Genomic DNA, 16,552 nt, shown 5'->3' with positions numbered 1-16,552 from the left:
CTCGATGGTTACAATCTCCAGGGCTACAGGGAAAGTGTGGGGAAATTGGACTGAATAGATTGTTCAGCAAGTAGACAATATTAACTTAATAGGATGAATGGCCTTGTGTAGGGTATGAACACCATGACCAATGGAAATATTGAGAACATAGTTCTTTATTATACAAGGCTAATTATTTAAAGTTCAGTGTCAGGTTTAGTTTAGTTCAGTTAAGTTTAGCTTAGCTTAACTAGTTGTTTAGTTTAGATTAGTTTAGTTTAGTTTAGTTTAGTTTATTATTGTCACGTCTATCGAGGTACAGTGAAAAGCTTTGGAAATTTCAGTAGAAATGCTTAAGGTAATCCTCATATATTACATAGAAAACAAAATGTGTCCAATGGCTACCACTAAATGATGTATTGACTAAATGATATCTTTACCAATTTTCTTGCATTATACAAATATGCCCAACCAGTCAGGTTAGTTGTGGAGGAATGTGAACTGACCTCCAAGCTACAAAATGTAACACTAACTTAATCAGCTTTAGAACAATATCTCAAACAATTTTAGAGAAGAGGGAATGAATAAGAGTTAGAGTGTGAGCCAGGACATGGGTAGCAGATGTTTGAATGACTCTACAGCTTGATATCAGGAGGAAGGTCATCTAGAGTGCATTGGAAACTAATTCCTAAAGTCAATATGTTGAAGCAGTGTTAGATTCAGGCAGTATGGAGGTAACCTACTGACCCTTCATCATGGCTAAATCTATATTCTGAAACTCCCTACCCCACGGCATTATCGGACTATCTTCACTAGAAGGTCTACAATGGTTCAAGAAGGCATCTCACCATCACCTGCTCAAGGAGAATGGAGATAGGCAATAAATACCCAGATCCAGGAAAATTAACATTGTTTTTCAAATGGAAATAGGCAGTCTCGTTCAATGGTTCAATGGTTCTTTATTATCACATATGCACAGCACAGTTTTTTGTTGCACAACCCACAAATGTACAGTCGCCATATTTTGGCGCTGTTTACAAAGCAAAGGTCCAAGGTCCAAAGTCCAGTCCACATGCTGGAAGTGCTGGAGCACCCCCGATCCAGGTAAGCCCAGGTAAGCCGCAGGCGGCTGTAGGCCTGTGACCTGTCATCCCTCTCCTCGCCCAACCACCTCTGTGTCCCGGGGTTGCCTCCTACAGCTGTCCATGAAGGTGCCGGAGGCAATACCGCGGTCTCTCTCCTACTCTCCCACTCCTCTCATCTGTAGTCGCCAGCCTGGATGGAGATGAGGAGTTATGTCAAAACTCACAAAGATTTGAAGCTCTGAAAATTTCATATCAACTTTAGGGTCTATTTGAATCTCAGCAGACTTTAAGGGTCAAAGGTGAAATGCTCCTATTCAGTACACTACAGTTTGGCTGATGAGATAAAGGTGGGATTCACATACTCTGGGCAAGTATAGGCAAGAGGTGGGCAAGGGGTGCTTGTTTTGGCAAGAAGGCAGACAGTGAAGGTGACGTACTCCTTCAATATTTTGTTTGGTTTCTGTATGCTCCCAATGAAGAGACGTGAAGTTCTCAATGCTATCCTGAATACTCCACACTCCACAATCAGAGTCCAAGGATTCCACCCCCCAACTGCAACCCTCTCCCCAGTCAGTAAGGAGGCTTTGGAAACATTATTAAAACATTTTCTCCCTCCTTGTTGTTTCTCATTTTATTATCATTACATGCCACTAACATCACTTTAGTTTAGTTTAGTTTAGTTTAATTTAGTAGGCCAGGTGAGCCCCAGTCTGCTGCAGACCCGACATCCCTCTCCTCGCCCAACTACCTCTGTTTAGTTTAGTCTAGTTTAGTTTATTGTCACGTGTGCCGAGGTACAGTGAAAAGTTTTTGTTGCGAGCTAACCGGTCAATTTTGTTGCATGCTAACCAGTCAGCAGAAAGATGATTCATGATTACAATTGAGCCATCTAGAGTGTACATATTGTTTAGTGCAAGATAAAGTCCAGTTAAGTCCAATTAAAGATAGTCCAAGGTTCTCCAATATGGTAGATGGTGGCTCAGGATTTTTCTAACTCACAGGTAATATTACATTTTACTTTCATTTGCCACTTTTACACATTCCAGGCTCTTACTTTTCTTGCTCAGTGGCCAAATAGACCTAAATCACCCTTATGTTTTGATACTATTACTGTTTTCCTAAGTAGTTTGGATCATTTCCATAAGTATTTTAATTCATAATAATTCTCCTTCACTATAAATTGGACCTGATTTTTTTTTTGCATCTTACTCAAATGAAAAATATTGATTTAAAGCATAGAAAGTTTATGCCACATTTTAACACCTAGAACAAATTTTTAGCCCCCCTGTATTATGGGGTTTTTTTCAGCACACTTAATAAAATATTAAGCTGCTCAGTTTTGAGACCTGGGTTAACATCCAATCTATACAAATGGAATAAAGGATTTCATCTGAAATAAGTTAGACAGTTTTATTTCCAGTAATCATAGACCCAACTATTCAAATCTACCTCTAATTAAATACCAATTTGATAATCATATTCAGGGAATCCTTGTAAATAAAATCCATACCGACTTGGGCTTCTGAAGCAAGTGTAACACAGGTTTTGCCAACATCTAAACATTAAGAGATATCATGTGTCAAAAGGTGAAAATAATTTAGTTCCATCTGCTATCACAATTACAAAAACTGTGTTGAATGATCTTTATCTATTTGATATTTTATCAAAGATAAATAGTATATTAAAAGTAAATCATTATTCTGGTTTTGTCTTCAACACATGAACTCAAGCAATTGAAGAAGAACATTAAATATCACATTCTCCCTTTCCTGCAAGATATGATGTTAACAGCATCACAAGAATAATAGTTTTCAAAGTGACCATATACATGTACTTTCAGGGAAAATTGAAAAAAGGATAGGTACCTCAACACTTCCCCAAAAATTGTATTTGTGTACAAAAAATCTATTAAGTTTAGTTTAGTTTATTGTGTCGCATGTACCGCGGTAGAGTGAAAAACATTTTTGTTGCGTGCTATCCAGTCAGCGGAAAGATTATGCATTATAAAGATTATGATTAGTCAGCAGAAAGATCAAGCCATCCACAGAGTACAGATACAGGATAAAGGGAATAATGTTAAGTGCAACATAAAGTCCAGTCATGTCTGATTAAAGATACTCAGATGGTTACCAATGAGGTAGATGGTAAGTCAGAACCTCTCCCTCGTTGGTGATAGAATAGTTCAGTTGCCTGATACCAGATGGGAAGAAACAGTCCTAGTAAATATGGAAATGGTCATTATTTACTCGATTGTGAGGAGAATATTTTGAAATATAGACAGAAGAAATGTAGTGGATGATATTTATATGTATTCGCAGAGCTCATTTATTAAACTGCCATAGAAGAGGCTTATCGCACAAATGAAGGTATATGATCACGCAGGTAATGTATTTTTAAAGAGTGATGGTATAAGTAAATAAAGAATAAGTGGATATTTTTCACAATATCGGTAAATGATATTTGCATCCTGTTAATATGCATTATTTGAATCCGGGGGATACAGAAATGATATCACTGCAATAGTGAAGAGGGCACATGACATTAGCCAGAAGAGTATAAAGATTTGCACTGGTATTTTGGCAGGTGAGCAGATTATGGGAATGGATAGCTGGAACTTATTGCAGGGAATGCCTAGGCCACGCATTTTGCACAACAAATTGGGCCCATAGAAAATTGTACATCAAATGGTCAGATCCAAGAGAAGAAGGGAAAAAAAGTTAAAGGAAATACATGCATAGATATTTAAATGATGGCTCAGATAAATTTCATTGCAAAAGTAAATGGGATCCTGGAAGTTATGTAGAGTGGTCGTCAAAATCAGGTATTGAGTGCAAGAAAGGGTATTGGAGCTACAGAATGTTTTGTTGTTTAAATACTTCCAACAATGTCAGGGTACATTCATGGTAAATGGGTTGAATGATTATGGATTTTTTTTATTGGGACAGAGAAAGTTGTGGGGAGATGGAAATCCAACAGATGTTGTCAAAGTTATTAAACTTCATCACTAAAAGTGTCAACATCATTCACTGGAGTTTAGAAGGATAAGAGGGGGTCTTATAGAAACATATAAAATTATAAAAGGACTGGACAAGCTAGATGCAGGAAAAATGTTCCCAATGTTGGGCGAGTCAAGAACCAGGGGCCACAGTCTTAGAATAAAGGGGGGGCCATTTAAAACTGAGGTGAGAAGGAACTTTTTCACCCAGAGAGTTGTGAATTTGTGGAATTCTCTGCCTCCACAGTGAAGGAGGGCAGTGGAGGCCAAATCACTGGATGGATTTAAGAGAGAGTTAAATAGAGCTCTAACGGCTAGTGGAATCAAGCGATATGGGGAGAAGGCAGGCACGGGTTATTGATTGTGGACGATCAGCCATGATCACAATGAATGGCGGTGCTGGCTCGAAAGGCCAAATGGCCTCCTCCTGCACCTATTTTCTATGTTTCTATGTTTCTATCTGTAGATAGAGTGGTGATTGTGTAGGTAATGGACTCCATGCTGCTGGATCTTGACCCAGATCTGTAAAGGACCATGTGGTGGCTGTCTGTGCACCAGTCTCCCCACGTTAACAAAGTCACGCACAGGCGTCCTAAAGAGGACAGTCATACTCACTTCGAATGACAGCCAATGATGACGATAATGATGATGAATGTGTGGGGCACACTATCCTTCATACGTCAAGGTGCTGAGTATAAAAGTTGGCAACTCACCTTGCAACATTGGTTGGGCCATCATTGGAATATTGTGTGCAGTTCTGATCACCACCTTACAGGAATCATGCAGAGATTATTACCCTAGAATAAAGAGTATTAGCAAAAAGGAAGGGTTGGATAAACTTGGGTTGTTTTCTCTGGAGCAAGGGAAACTGAGTTAGTGACTGGTGGAAATATTAGAAATTATGGGATACAACGACAGATTAGGTAGTCAAAATCTTTTTTTTTCCTCGTGTGGAAATATCAAATACTAGAGGGTAAGATTTTAACGTGAGATTAAAGGAGATTTACCAGACTAGATTTTTACGCAGTGGTGGGTGCCAGGAACGAGCTGCCATTGGTGGTGGTGGAAGCACATGTGATAGCAATGTTTAAGAGGTATTGACATAGGGCTATTAAAAAGTTGGGGAACAGATAGGGACCATGTGCAAGCAGATAGGGTTTGTTTAAATTGGCATTATGGTCAGCACAGACATCATACATAGGCTGTAGGGCCCATTCCTGCGCTGTACTTTGCTTGGTATGTTCTTATGATAGAGTAAATAGTAAAAATGATTGCCTTTGCTGACCAATGACTCATTGACAAGGTGTTGCAGGAGATTCTTATCACTGGAACAATGAATGGGAACACAGAATATTGTGAACACGTGAAATGCTTTCACACAAGTGGTCTGAGGAATATTCTGGAACAAGTATTTGTAGAGGGACATACTTGTCCAAGATAAGTGCTTGTAGAGGGACAATATAACAAGCTGTGACCACTAGACAAAGAAATACAGGCAAAGAGTTCCATAAGGAATGCTATCATCTGTAGAAGATGAACAATGGAATAATCATCTTCGGCATTGATCTGATGAAGGACAGTTTCACAGAATCTTCAAGTACCAACCACAAAGGGGGCTATTTTGCAGAAATCAATTTAATGGAACACAGCTTCAATAGATAACTTAAATTCTTAAACCTAACAATTTGAATAGGTTATGGATAGGTTAGGAAACTTGTTCGCTGCGTTTTTATTGACGGCTGTCCAAATACTACATGAAGCATCAAGGAGATTGCCTTTAAATGTTCTCATTATTTTCCACCATAAGGAACGATTTCAGCACGAACCAAGACATTTATGCCGTTATATTCACAAATAAGATTTGAAATTAAATATGTTTTCCAATACTTAGCAAATTTCCCATCTAATGAGAGACAGATCTTCAAAGAATATAAATGATCACAATTGTTTTTCTTCAATTTTAAGACAGAACCATACGACAGAACTAAAATATTATTTCGTATCTCACGCGACTTTTTAACGTTATCCCCAGATATTTAACATTTTAATAAACATGTTTAACCCGTATAACAATGGATTATTTTTTAATTTGAGAAATCGGCGCTGTTTTATTTTAAGGAGAAACTATAGTAACTTTAATAAGTTTAATAAATTATGTTTTAAAAATAAAAACAATATAATTCAATTTACCACCTGTTAAACAGAATATGTGTTATGCGTAAAGGTTGACAGCGACCCGATCACACTCAAAAAAGATCCCAGTTATCAAATTTACTTAAGGCGAATATTTTTGTTATACCTTTGCTTAAAATGTGCCCTTTTTAAAATTGTTTTAATGTGTTTTGTTAACTAGGTGGTGCTGGAGTTGACATGGGCCGGGGTCTAACTTTGTGTTTAGTAGCTGCATCTCCGAAACGGGTTGAGCTGGGCGGTTATAAACAAGTGGGACAAATAAAAATCTTGGGTGTAAATATGTCACAGGGAATTTAAAAAAAGGCAACATCTATGCTGTGTTTAAAAATAGTCTGCCAACGCGAGAGAAAGGGCCATGGCAATTATGCACATACCTCGGACGCTACCATGGACTGATGAATACAGTGGTTGCCATGGCTAGGGCCGGGTATTATCTCCGAGCTCTGCCCAAACACAGAGCCCCAGCTCTCGGCCGCATATCTGTGTACTTTGGGCAGACCGGGCCCCTCCCTCCCTTCTGGGCCAGAGAGCACAGGTTCCCTTCAGTTCGCATCAGGCCATCGTGTTTCTCTTGACACCCCCTTCAGGACACTGCCATATCGTTATCGTGAGAGACGGTGGATGCGCTTGCACTGAACTCCAAAACAGATCGAGGTTGATGAGATTGCTCCATATAATGTTGGTTCCTTTGCAACGAAGAGTTGTAGGACTCCAGCTGAATAGGCTTCAGACTCCAGTGAGACAAATTTGCCTTGGTATTTTTTACAATGTAAAAATGAATAGTTCCTGCTGGTAATCTAAAAGGGACACAAAGTGCTGGAGTACTTCAGCCGGTCAAGCAGCATCTCTAGAGAACATGACGATTCGGGTCGCGAACCTTCTTCAGACTGAGGGTCTGAAGAAGGGTCCCGACTCGAAACATTATCCATCCATGTTTTCCAGAGATGCCACCTGACCGGTTGAGTTACTCCAGCACTTTGTCTTATTTTTTGTTGTTGTAATCTACCATCTGCAGTTCCCTTTTCCACCTCCTGATAATCTATACGGTTTGTGGTGTCTAGACCTTGGGAATGTTATCCCTTAACTCGCTGGAATTTAGAAGACTGAGGGGGGATCTTATTGAAACATATAAAATTCTTAAGGGGTTGGAGAGGCTAGATGCGGGAAGATTGTTCCCGATGTTGGGGGAGTCCAGAACCAGGGGTCACAGTTTAAGGATAAGGGGGAAGTCTTTTAGGACCGAGATGAGAAAACATTTCTTCACACCAAGAGTGGTGAGTCTGTGGAATTCTCTGCCACAGAAGGTAGTTGAGGCCAGTTCATTGGCTATATTTAAGAGGGAGTTAGATGTGGCCCTTGTGGCTAAAGGGATCAGGGGGTATGGAGAGAAGGCAGGTACAGGTTACTGAGCTGGATGATCAGCCATGATCATATTGAATGGCGGTGCAGGCTCGAAGGGCCGAATGGCCTACTCCTGCACCTATTCTCTATGTTTCTATGTTTCTAACGGAAATTGTGCTTTTAATTTTCTAAACAGCCCTGCACATCAATGGCTGAAGAAGGTTCCCGGCCCGGAATGTCACCCATCTTTTTTCTCCGGAGATGCTGCCTGACCCGCTGAGTTACGCCAGCATTTTGTGTCTATCTTTGGTATAAACCAGCATCTGCAGTTCCTTGCTTCTACCCGCACTCCGGTAGTTGTTTGCAAACAGTTATTTCCCCAGGCCAAACCATAAAATTCTAGCCTAACATCACGTTAATCTAACCATTTATCCATCTGTCCAGCAAATGTACTCACTTATCCTTGCCTGACGATGGGAACGACTCTATCTCTTTATCCCACCATTACCTTCCATTGTACAACAACATGTCAAATATGGATATGCACCCACTTATGGATAAAACTGTCTTTTCGGAACCAGAGATGTCATCGGTCCTGCGGGTATGTGAGTGCCAATGTGAATATACTGAGTCGTTGGTGTCTTATTGATAATAGTATATGCTGTGTTTACGACGCTGAACTAAAGATCAACTTTTCCATCTCCAGAACGCCCCAAAGTGAGTCAGAGCCAAATGACTACTTGATGTGAAGGATTCTGGGCAAATCATTTTTTGTCGCGGTAGATTTAATCGTAGATAGATACACAATGCTGGAGTAACCCAGCGGGGGTCTCTGGAGAAAGGGAATAGGTGCCGTTTCGGGTCGAGACACCTCTTCAGACTGAGAGTCAGGGGAAAGGGAAATTAAAGGCGCGGTATATTTCTAACTCTTCTATGAGCTTTCTACATCAAGCGAGACGATTAAGGCAAGGACAATGAGGGGTCCTCTTGCTACTCTCCGTTTATTGGGATGTACGGGTTAAAATGAAGTTGTTTTCTTTAAGGACCTAATATTTTCACATGTGCCTTTGATAGATCTATCTGTGGTGTGGAATGGTGGGCTGCATTTCAATAGGGACGTTTCTGTTTGGTAAGTCGGGACAATAGTAAGCAATAAGTCACCAAAAAACCACAGCAACTGAAGCATCGGCTGGCGAGTGGGGCGGAGGGGATGGGAGGGTCGGTGGAGGTGCGGGGGGGGGGGGGGGGGCGTTAAGCAGCCCAGGACATTGAAAATATTATTTTAGCTGATCAACACCAGGTGTGAAATAATCTAATAAAACCTAGCCAATGTGTTACACGTGACGAAGACATCGTTTCCTCCTGTGGACTGAAACAAAATATAACTAATAAGAATCCCATACAAACAATATGATGGCTGATGGTGACTTCTTTGCGTTAACAAAACAAAAACAGATATTTTTAGCAGCATTTTTTGGAGTAGCCACTGGGCAGAAAGGGGCAGATTGGGTTTAATTTCAGTCTTGAGCCTCAACACTGCAGTTAAAATGTCGTTTTATAGGGAAAGTTCCCCATGGTTAAATCAGCTACCAGAATAGTGGGTAAAATAAACAACTAATTTCTCAGTTATTATTGCGGCTGTTATTATTATTGCCGTTATTGTTATTATTGCCGTTGTCAAAATACAAATCCAACCATCTGTGTGATCGCCTCCTCGATTAACCTTTAAGGAACAAGCGGCTGGAGTTTTGTGCGAAAACTTTTTAATAACTTCTCGAGTTCCCCCGCCCCACGAGTTGTCTGCGAAGATTACTTTGATATTGTCCAGTGATTTTTTTTTTTTTGAAAGAGGCTTGCCACCGAAAAGAAGATGAAAGCAGTGCGGTTTTTTTTTGTGCGCGTGTTTGTGTGGTTTTAATGGAAAGGGCTGAAATTGCGAGCCGCAAACGCCGAGATGTCTCACACGCGGTCCCCCCGCCCGTTTTTAATCGGGAAACATCGACAGGTGATTATTTTGTTCATTGAATACATCAAAGTTCTTCAAATAAAATTCAATGCACAGTGACTGCCACTGTATGGAAACAAATAAAAAATATCTTTGGTGCACTAAATCAATCGGCTATAGAGAGCAGATCATCCCTGACGCAGTGCAAAAAAACGAATTTTCCCAATGAAATGTGGAATGATAGACAAACATTTTGAGTTTCGACTGGGAGCTACAACATTCAGTCAGACAAAACAAAGGATGTAATACTTTAACCAGAAACGAACACGAGAAATAAGCACAAACACAAGGAAAATTGGTTTGAGGAAGATTTTAGATTAATTGATAATTAACCCTTGGCTTTTGTTACTTAGAAATGTATTCCGGTTACTTTGGATGTTTTTGTGTTATTAAAGAAATAGGCAAAGTAATGTATAAGTTCAATATATTATCATCAATGAAAATTCATTAACGCATATCTCGCACAATTGTACCCCGCCCGTTCTCCTCCCCTCTCTCGGGTATATGAAATATCTGGGTGGCTGGCATAACAATATTCAGGAAAACATATCTTGTACTCATCTTTAAACTCGTGTGAGTTTAAAAGTAAACGACAGTTAACGTGGTTGGGAGATGTAGCGTATTGGCTGAACAGACCGTCCGATCTCTTAAACTTCATCTGGCAAGAAACCCCCCAACAACATAAAGTGTCTGCGATTTCAGAATGTTGTCAAACTGCAGATCCCCCCCCCCCCCCGTTTAAAAGTATCGTTGCAAAAGAATTTGGGGAATATACATGACTTAACTAGAAAAGGGGTTCGCTGAAATGTTTTTAAGAGTCAAAAGGTTGCCCAGTTACAATGGTGCTAAAAAGTTTCACCCGAGTAACTTTGTCCCTGGAAGCCTCTGTCTATCTGCAACATAGGGCGGCATTTTGCTCAAGGTAACCTTTTAAAAAAAACACTTCATCTGACGTTTAAACTCATCGCGTCTGTATTTGCTGATGTTATTTCTCGCATCCCCCCCCCCCCCCCCCCCCCCTCCCAATCTCCGGAGCTGACTACCAGTGGCGACCAGGAAGAAGATGTTATATCACCGCAGATTTCCACAAATGTGGGTTGGCGGAGAGGAAAATGCCTTTCCTGCCTTAATCCACAGCGTCCAAGATGTCTATGCGTTAACATAAAATATTTTCTGTCTGGTCAAGTGAAGTTCTTGTGATAAAGCGCTGAATTATTTATTTCTTATTTGATACATATTCTGGTACACGTACTTATTTAAATTGAAACTCTTGTCAGCAGCACACAAATAAATAATGAAAGACTTGAAACGTCCGCAGTTCTTATCATTTTACTCCCAGCGCGATATTCGAGGAGGCGTGAATGTTAACTCGCGGTGCGGGTAGGGTAGTTCAATATTCTATTGCAACACAAGCCATCGACCGCGTTTATTCAAAATATGAAAACATTAATCGGTTAGCAAAATGACCTGAAGATAGGCACAAAAAGCTGGAGTAACTCCGCGTATTCGGGCAGCATATCTGGAGAAAAAGAATAGGTGAGGTTTCGAGTCTGAAGAAGGGTCTCGACCCAAAACGTCACCTATCCCTTTTTTCCCCAGAGATGCTGCCTGACCCGCTGAGTTACTCCGTCATTTTGTGCCTATCTTCGGTGTAAACCATCAACTGCAGTTCCTTCGCACACATCAAAATAACTGATACATGCATGCAATTAACTTTGACAAAGTTTCGGAGCAAATCTGACCCCTACTATCCGAAGAATGTGGGGAAAGGCGAGAGTCTATCGAAAGTGTCATCGAAAAGGGGGTTATGAAATACAATAATTTGCCAATTCGCAGTAAGCTTGACACGCCTGGGGACAGGCGACATAACAACATTAAAATAAATAGACACATAGATGGGTTATTTAATTCCGACTGCGCCGCTGGTTTGTACGTGAAGCGAGGAGATGTAACATTAGAGTCAATCAGTCCGGGTGATTGATTAGCGTCGCTCGAGGTGGGGTGGGGAGGGAGAGGTGAGAGGGAGGGGGGGGGCGGGGGGGTAGACGGAGCAATGAAAATAAGTTGTAATTGATGTTTTCATAACAAGAGATTGAGTCCTCCTCCAGCTCCTGATACGCCAGACTTCAGGTGAATTTTCGGAAACTGTTGGTTTTGGTGAGCACATCAGAAGCCAATAGCTGCCGTGTGGCCAATCAGAATTCGCCGTTGTGCCTTTTGAGGCTATATTACATTGCTGTGCGCCCAGTCTTTCTTGCGCGCCTGTCGACTTCGTGTCCTTATAACACAATTGTCCATTTTCTTCCCTCCCCACCACCATCACCGCCAAAAAGAAAACAACAACAAAAAATCCTCGGTCACGGCTCCCAAAGCCCGATGTGCCACCGTTGTCGGGGATCAGTGGGGACATTGGAAGAAGACCAGCGAGATAGCGAGAGCGGCGCAGAAACCCCTGAGTGAACATGATGCTGACAAGAATTGTGTTAGTGGGACTGATCTGCTGTACTCTGGTCTTGTCTGCGAAGGCTTGTGGGCCGGGCCGGGGTTATGGAAGAAGGAAGCACCCCAGAAAATTAACCCCTCTGGCCTACAAGCAATTCATCCCGAACGTGGCAGAGAAGACCCTGGGTGCCAGTGGCAGATACGAGGGGAAGATTACCAGGAACTCGGAGAGATTTAAAGAATTGACACCCAATTACAACCCAGACATTATTTTTAAGGACGAAGAAAATACGGGAGCTGACAGGCTGATGACACAGGTACGGATGAGATCGCCAATTAAATGCCCCCATTCCCCTTCAGCGCTGTTGGACTTGGGTCGCTGCCGACCTGACAGATAAAAACGAACATGTCGGAAGTGGGGTTATGCGTGGTGGAGTAAACTTTATGGATTCTGGTGAACCTTCCCTGCCCTTTTATTTCTGACTCTCTCTCTCTCTCTCTCTCTCTCTCTCTCTCTCGCTCGCTCGCTCGCTCTCGCTCTCTCTCTCCCACACACACTCTCTCTCTCGCTCTGTCTGTCTCTGTCTCTCTGTCTATGTCTGTTTGTCTGTCTGTCTGTCTGTCTGCCTGTCTCTCTCTCTCTCTCTCTCTCTCTCTCTCTCTCTCTCTCTCTCTCTCTCTCTCTCTCTCTCTCTCTCTATCTATCTATCTATCTCTCTCTCTATCTATCTATCTATCTATCTATCTATCTATCTATCTATCTATCTATCTATCTATCTATCTATCTATCTATCTATCTATCTATCTATCTATCTATCTATCTATCTCCCTTGCTTGCTCGGGGTGCCTGCAATGCTTACTGTGACTCGCTGTGTAAATGTGTTTCAGCAGTCCCCCGGGTCTGCACTTTGATCAATCAGAGTGTACATTGTAAAGAAGGTTCTCCCAAGTGTATGCTTACTGCCGGCCCACTTACTAACCTGCAATCCTGCGCTGTTACGGGCAACCTGCTGTCGTCTACTCTTTCCCTCGCCCTCTCCCTCTCTCTCTCTCGCCCTCCTGTTAAAGTGTCTTCTCGATCTCGCAATCCTGAGCTGAGGTGATTTAATGAGGCTGCCTTGTCTTAATATAGGAAAGATGGACAGAGAACGAAATCGACCCGTCTCCCCTTCGCTCGCCTTGTCTCCGCAATCTGTTTAGTTGACGCCTTTCACTTAGAAACCCTATCTCCTATCTCGGTGTTTGCCGATGCGTTAATTTATTGCCATACGTTTGAGGGCAAGCGAGAATGAGGGTTTCGGAGCCGCCGTTTGAGGGTTTTTTTTTAATGAAAAGCCGCAGCCGTTCGCTTATATCAGTTTTATTACAATCCCTAGAATTACAGTCACTGCTAAAGGTCATTGAAAGTTCCCCCCTTAACAGGACACACACAACGCGCTAATCTCTGCGACTGCCATTTGACGAGACCCTCTCAAAGTCATTAAGATTTAATGCACATTTAAAAATCTCTATCTGGCGTTCAATGAACGCGTACAGTTGAAACACAAAGGCAGATGGTGCAATTTTTCCCCCCCTCGCGAATGATAATATTACCCTTTTAAGCAATTAAAATGTTCACAGGCAGAGCGCGTGTCGTCCGTCCCACGGTACATCATCCGGTCACCATCCGTCTCCCAGTCCAGGCGACTGGCTGGGTTGTTCAGCATGACACTCTGCAGACGGCAAGGTTAATTCACGTGGCCGATAGCCCACAGTAGCCGCGGCTCAATGCAAGGATCCATCAATGCTGTCACCCCTCGATCATAGCTGGAGGGATCATCAAGTTGCCCCCTAAACGCATACACACACACACACACACACGCACATACACACACACACACATGCACACACACACACGCACAAACACACACACACACACACACACACACGTGTGTCTCTGGCATTTTGAGTTACACTTCCTATTCCCTTATCGATCGCGGCTGGGCTAGGATTTCCGATTTCACCCCTCGGTCTCCCCCCCCCCCCCCCCCCCCCCTCATATTCTCTCTCTCTCTCTCTCTCTCTCTCTCTCTCTCTCTCTCTCTCGCTTCAACACGGGCTCTAAAAAAGCGATTAATAGGTGCGCGCGGCGCTGCTGGAGAGATGGCTATAAATAAAAGATATCGATGTTTTTAAAACAAAACAACAAAAAAAAGGCGCAACATAAAATTGCTCTTTTGGGATCCTCCAGAAATAGCTGGTTGCTGCATGAGCCGCTCTCCACGCCCGGCAAACACAATGCACGGGATGCATCCCTGGGAATAGGCGTCCTCTCTACATGGATCATGCATTAGCTGCGAGCGTTTTCATTCCTGACCACTCAACCCCCCCCCCCCCCCCCCCCCACCACCAACGAGAAAACACAGGCAGCGCAAGAGTCCTGTCTTCTGTGTGCGTTATATTAAATATTCCTTACGGACGTATATCAATGAAAAAAAACCTTGTGGGTCTCAAGTTCAATGCATTCCGCGTCCTCTACCGCCAACCCCCGCCCAGCGAATGAACCCAGACTCAATCTGCCTTCAGAGACTGCGCTTGTTTCAAGTAACGTTTGAGGCACCTCGCCGGGCCCCGGGAATAATCGATTGGCGATCGATCTATGTGGAATTTAGTGTGTGGGGGTTGAAGCGACTACTCCCTCCCACTCAACACCCGCATACACACACACACACACACACACACACACACACACACCCCACATACACGGACAGGCACACACACACACACACACACATACACGGACAGGCACACACACACACACACACCCCACATACACGGACAGGCACACACACACACACACACACACGGACAGGCACACACACACACACACACACCCCACATACACGGACAGGCACACACACACACACACATACACGGACAGGCACACACACACACACACACACACATACACGGACAGGCACACACACACACACACACACACACCACATACACGGACAGGCGCACACACACACACACACACACACCCGCACGCACACACACACACACACACACACACACACACACACACACGCACACACCCGCACACACACACACACACACACACACACACACACACACAGCCGCGGCGAGCTGCGGGCATTGACAGGTATCTGCTAAGTGTCCCCTTTCATATTTGGCAATTTATGTCACAGTCGCAGCGTGAATAGATTAAGATGTGAACGCAGGCGGTGATTCGGTCAAGCGCTTTGTTGCCTCGCCGAGGGCAAGCCGAGGTGTCCCGCTGGCTTTCACTGGTGACTGCTCATATCTGGGCTTCGTTCACGGCACACGACCCAATGAATTAATAAATAGTTTTTTTGGGGGCTACGCCGCCGCCGGTCCGCAGTGGCTCTTTGCACCTTGTTCACCTCCCTCATACAGTCTCTCCGGCGCTATAAAGGAGGCGCTCCCTCCTTCCTCGCAGTATTCTCGCCGACCTTCAGTCCGCCCCCACCCCCCCCTCGCCCACTTCCCCGGGCTCGGCCATGTCCCAAAGGTTGTCTCCAGCCACTGGTAATGCGGGGTCTATCGCCAGCAAACAGCCGCGTACACTTGAAGCGCAAACGGTTTCTGGTGCAGCGGGGGAGGCGTTGAGAGTGAGGTCACAGCGAGTTGGGCAATTTGTGGAGTAAAAAAAAACTTGCTCGAAATCCGTGTCTGAATTTGGAGGAAGGTGCAGGATTCTGGGCTCTCTGAGCGCACGGGTGCTTGCGTTAAACTACCCTGTTCATTATGCCTTAATCCGAAGTGCGGTGTAGAACGAGGGGACCACTCCCTCTCCCGCCTGCCGACAGGGTCGATAGTAGACTTTATTTATTGACTAATTGGGCGTTAAAGCCAAATCGGCTCCCCTTGCATCTTAATCTGGATGTCTAGCTGGGAGGAAGCAGTCATCAGCCAGGGGCGCTGTTTATTGCGGGATTGATCATGGGGCAACATGTCCCGTTCCTACGGAAGTCCAAATGACAGCAACACCAGTGATGCTGAACTCCGTGCCTCGACTATCCATCCCCGCCTCCACGCCCCCCAAATCCGCGCTCCCGCTTCAAAGGGCCTTTGTGGCCCGCACTGGGGTTGCGATGGGTGGGGGCGAGTTGCCCGGGAGAACAGAAGTTGGAGACCAGGTCCTTGGCTGCAGCTTTATCCCACCTCCCCATTCTCTGTGTCGGCGGTGCGGTTCATGGGAGATTCCGGCCGATTTACAAATCGGCTGACCCTCAGAGTTACTCCAGCACTTTGTGCCTGTTTGGTCATTAGCAGAGACATCTATATCCAACGGCAAAGCAGTCGCTTAGCCAGCCCACGTCTTACAAAACCCCCTCTCGCCTTTCTAATTCCCCCCCTTAAACACCACTTTTTGAATAATACCAAATTAAAGAGCCAGCACTTCCGCGTATGTCAACGAGCCGCGTGTAAAACGCCTCACGATAGCCCCTCTGCCGCCGTTCCTATCGGGTTAGGGAGGCCGAAGAG

The 16,552-nt window shown here is 43.8% G+C and overlaps 1 protein-coding gene across 1 annotated transcript in view; it reads left to right on the top strand.

Moving 5' to 3' along the window:
- The first annotated feature begins 11,988 nt into the window (after positions 1-11,988).
- Positions 11,989-16,552, top strand: part of shha (sonic hedgehog signaling molecule a) — a 17,248-nt gene continuing 12,684 nt past the window's right edge. The window contains 1 exon segment of the mRNA XM_078429406.1: positions 11,989-12,357. Coding sequence (XP_078285532.1) covers positions 12,061-12,357 — 297 coding nt within the window. The 5' untranslated portion in view covers positions 11,989-12,060.

The sequence above is a fragment of the Rhinoraja longicauda genome, chromosome 2 (assembly GCF_053455715.1).
Source record: "Rhinoraja longicauda isolate Sanriku21f chromosome 2, sRhiLon1.1, whole genome shotgun sequence".
Lineage (NCBI taxonomy): Eukaryota > Metazoa > Chordata > Chondrichthyes > Rajiformes > Arhynchobatidae > Rhinoraja > Rhinoraja longicauda.
Note: the sequence above shows the minus strand (reverse complement) of the source record. Positions and strands in the feature narration are given on the sequence as shown.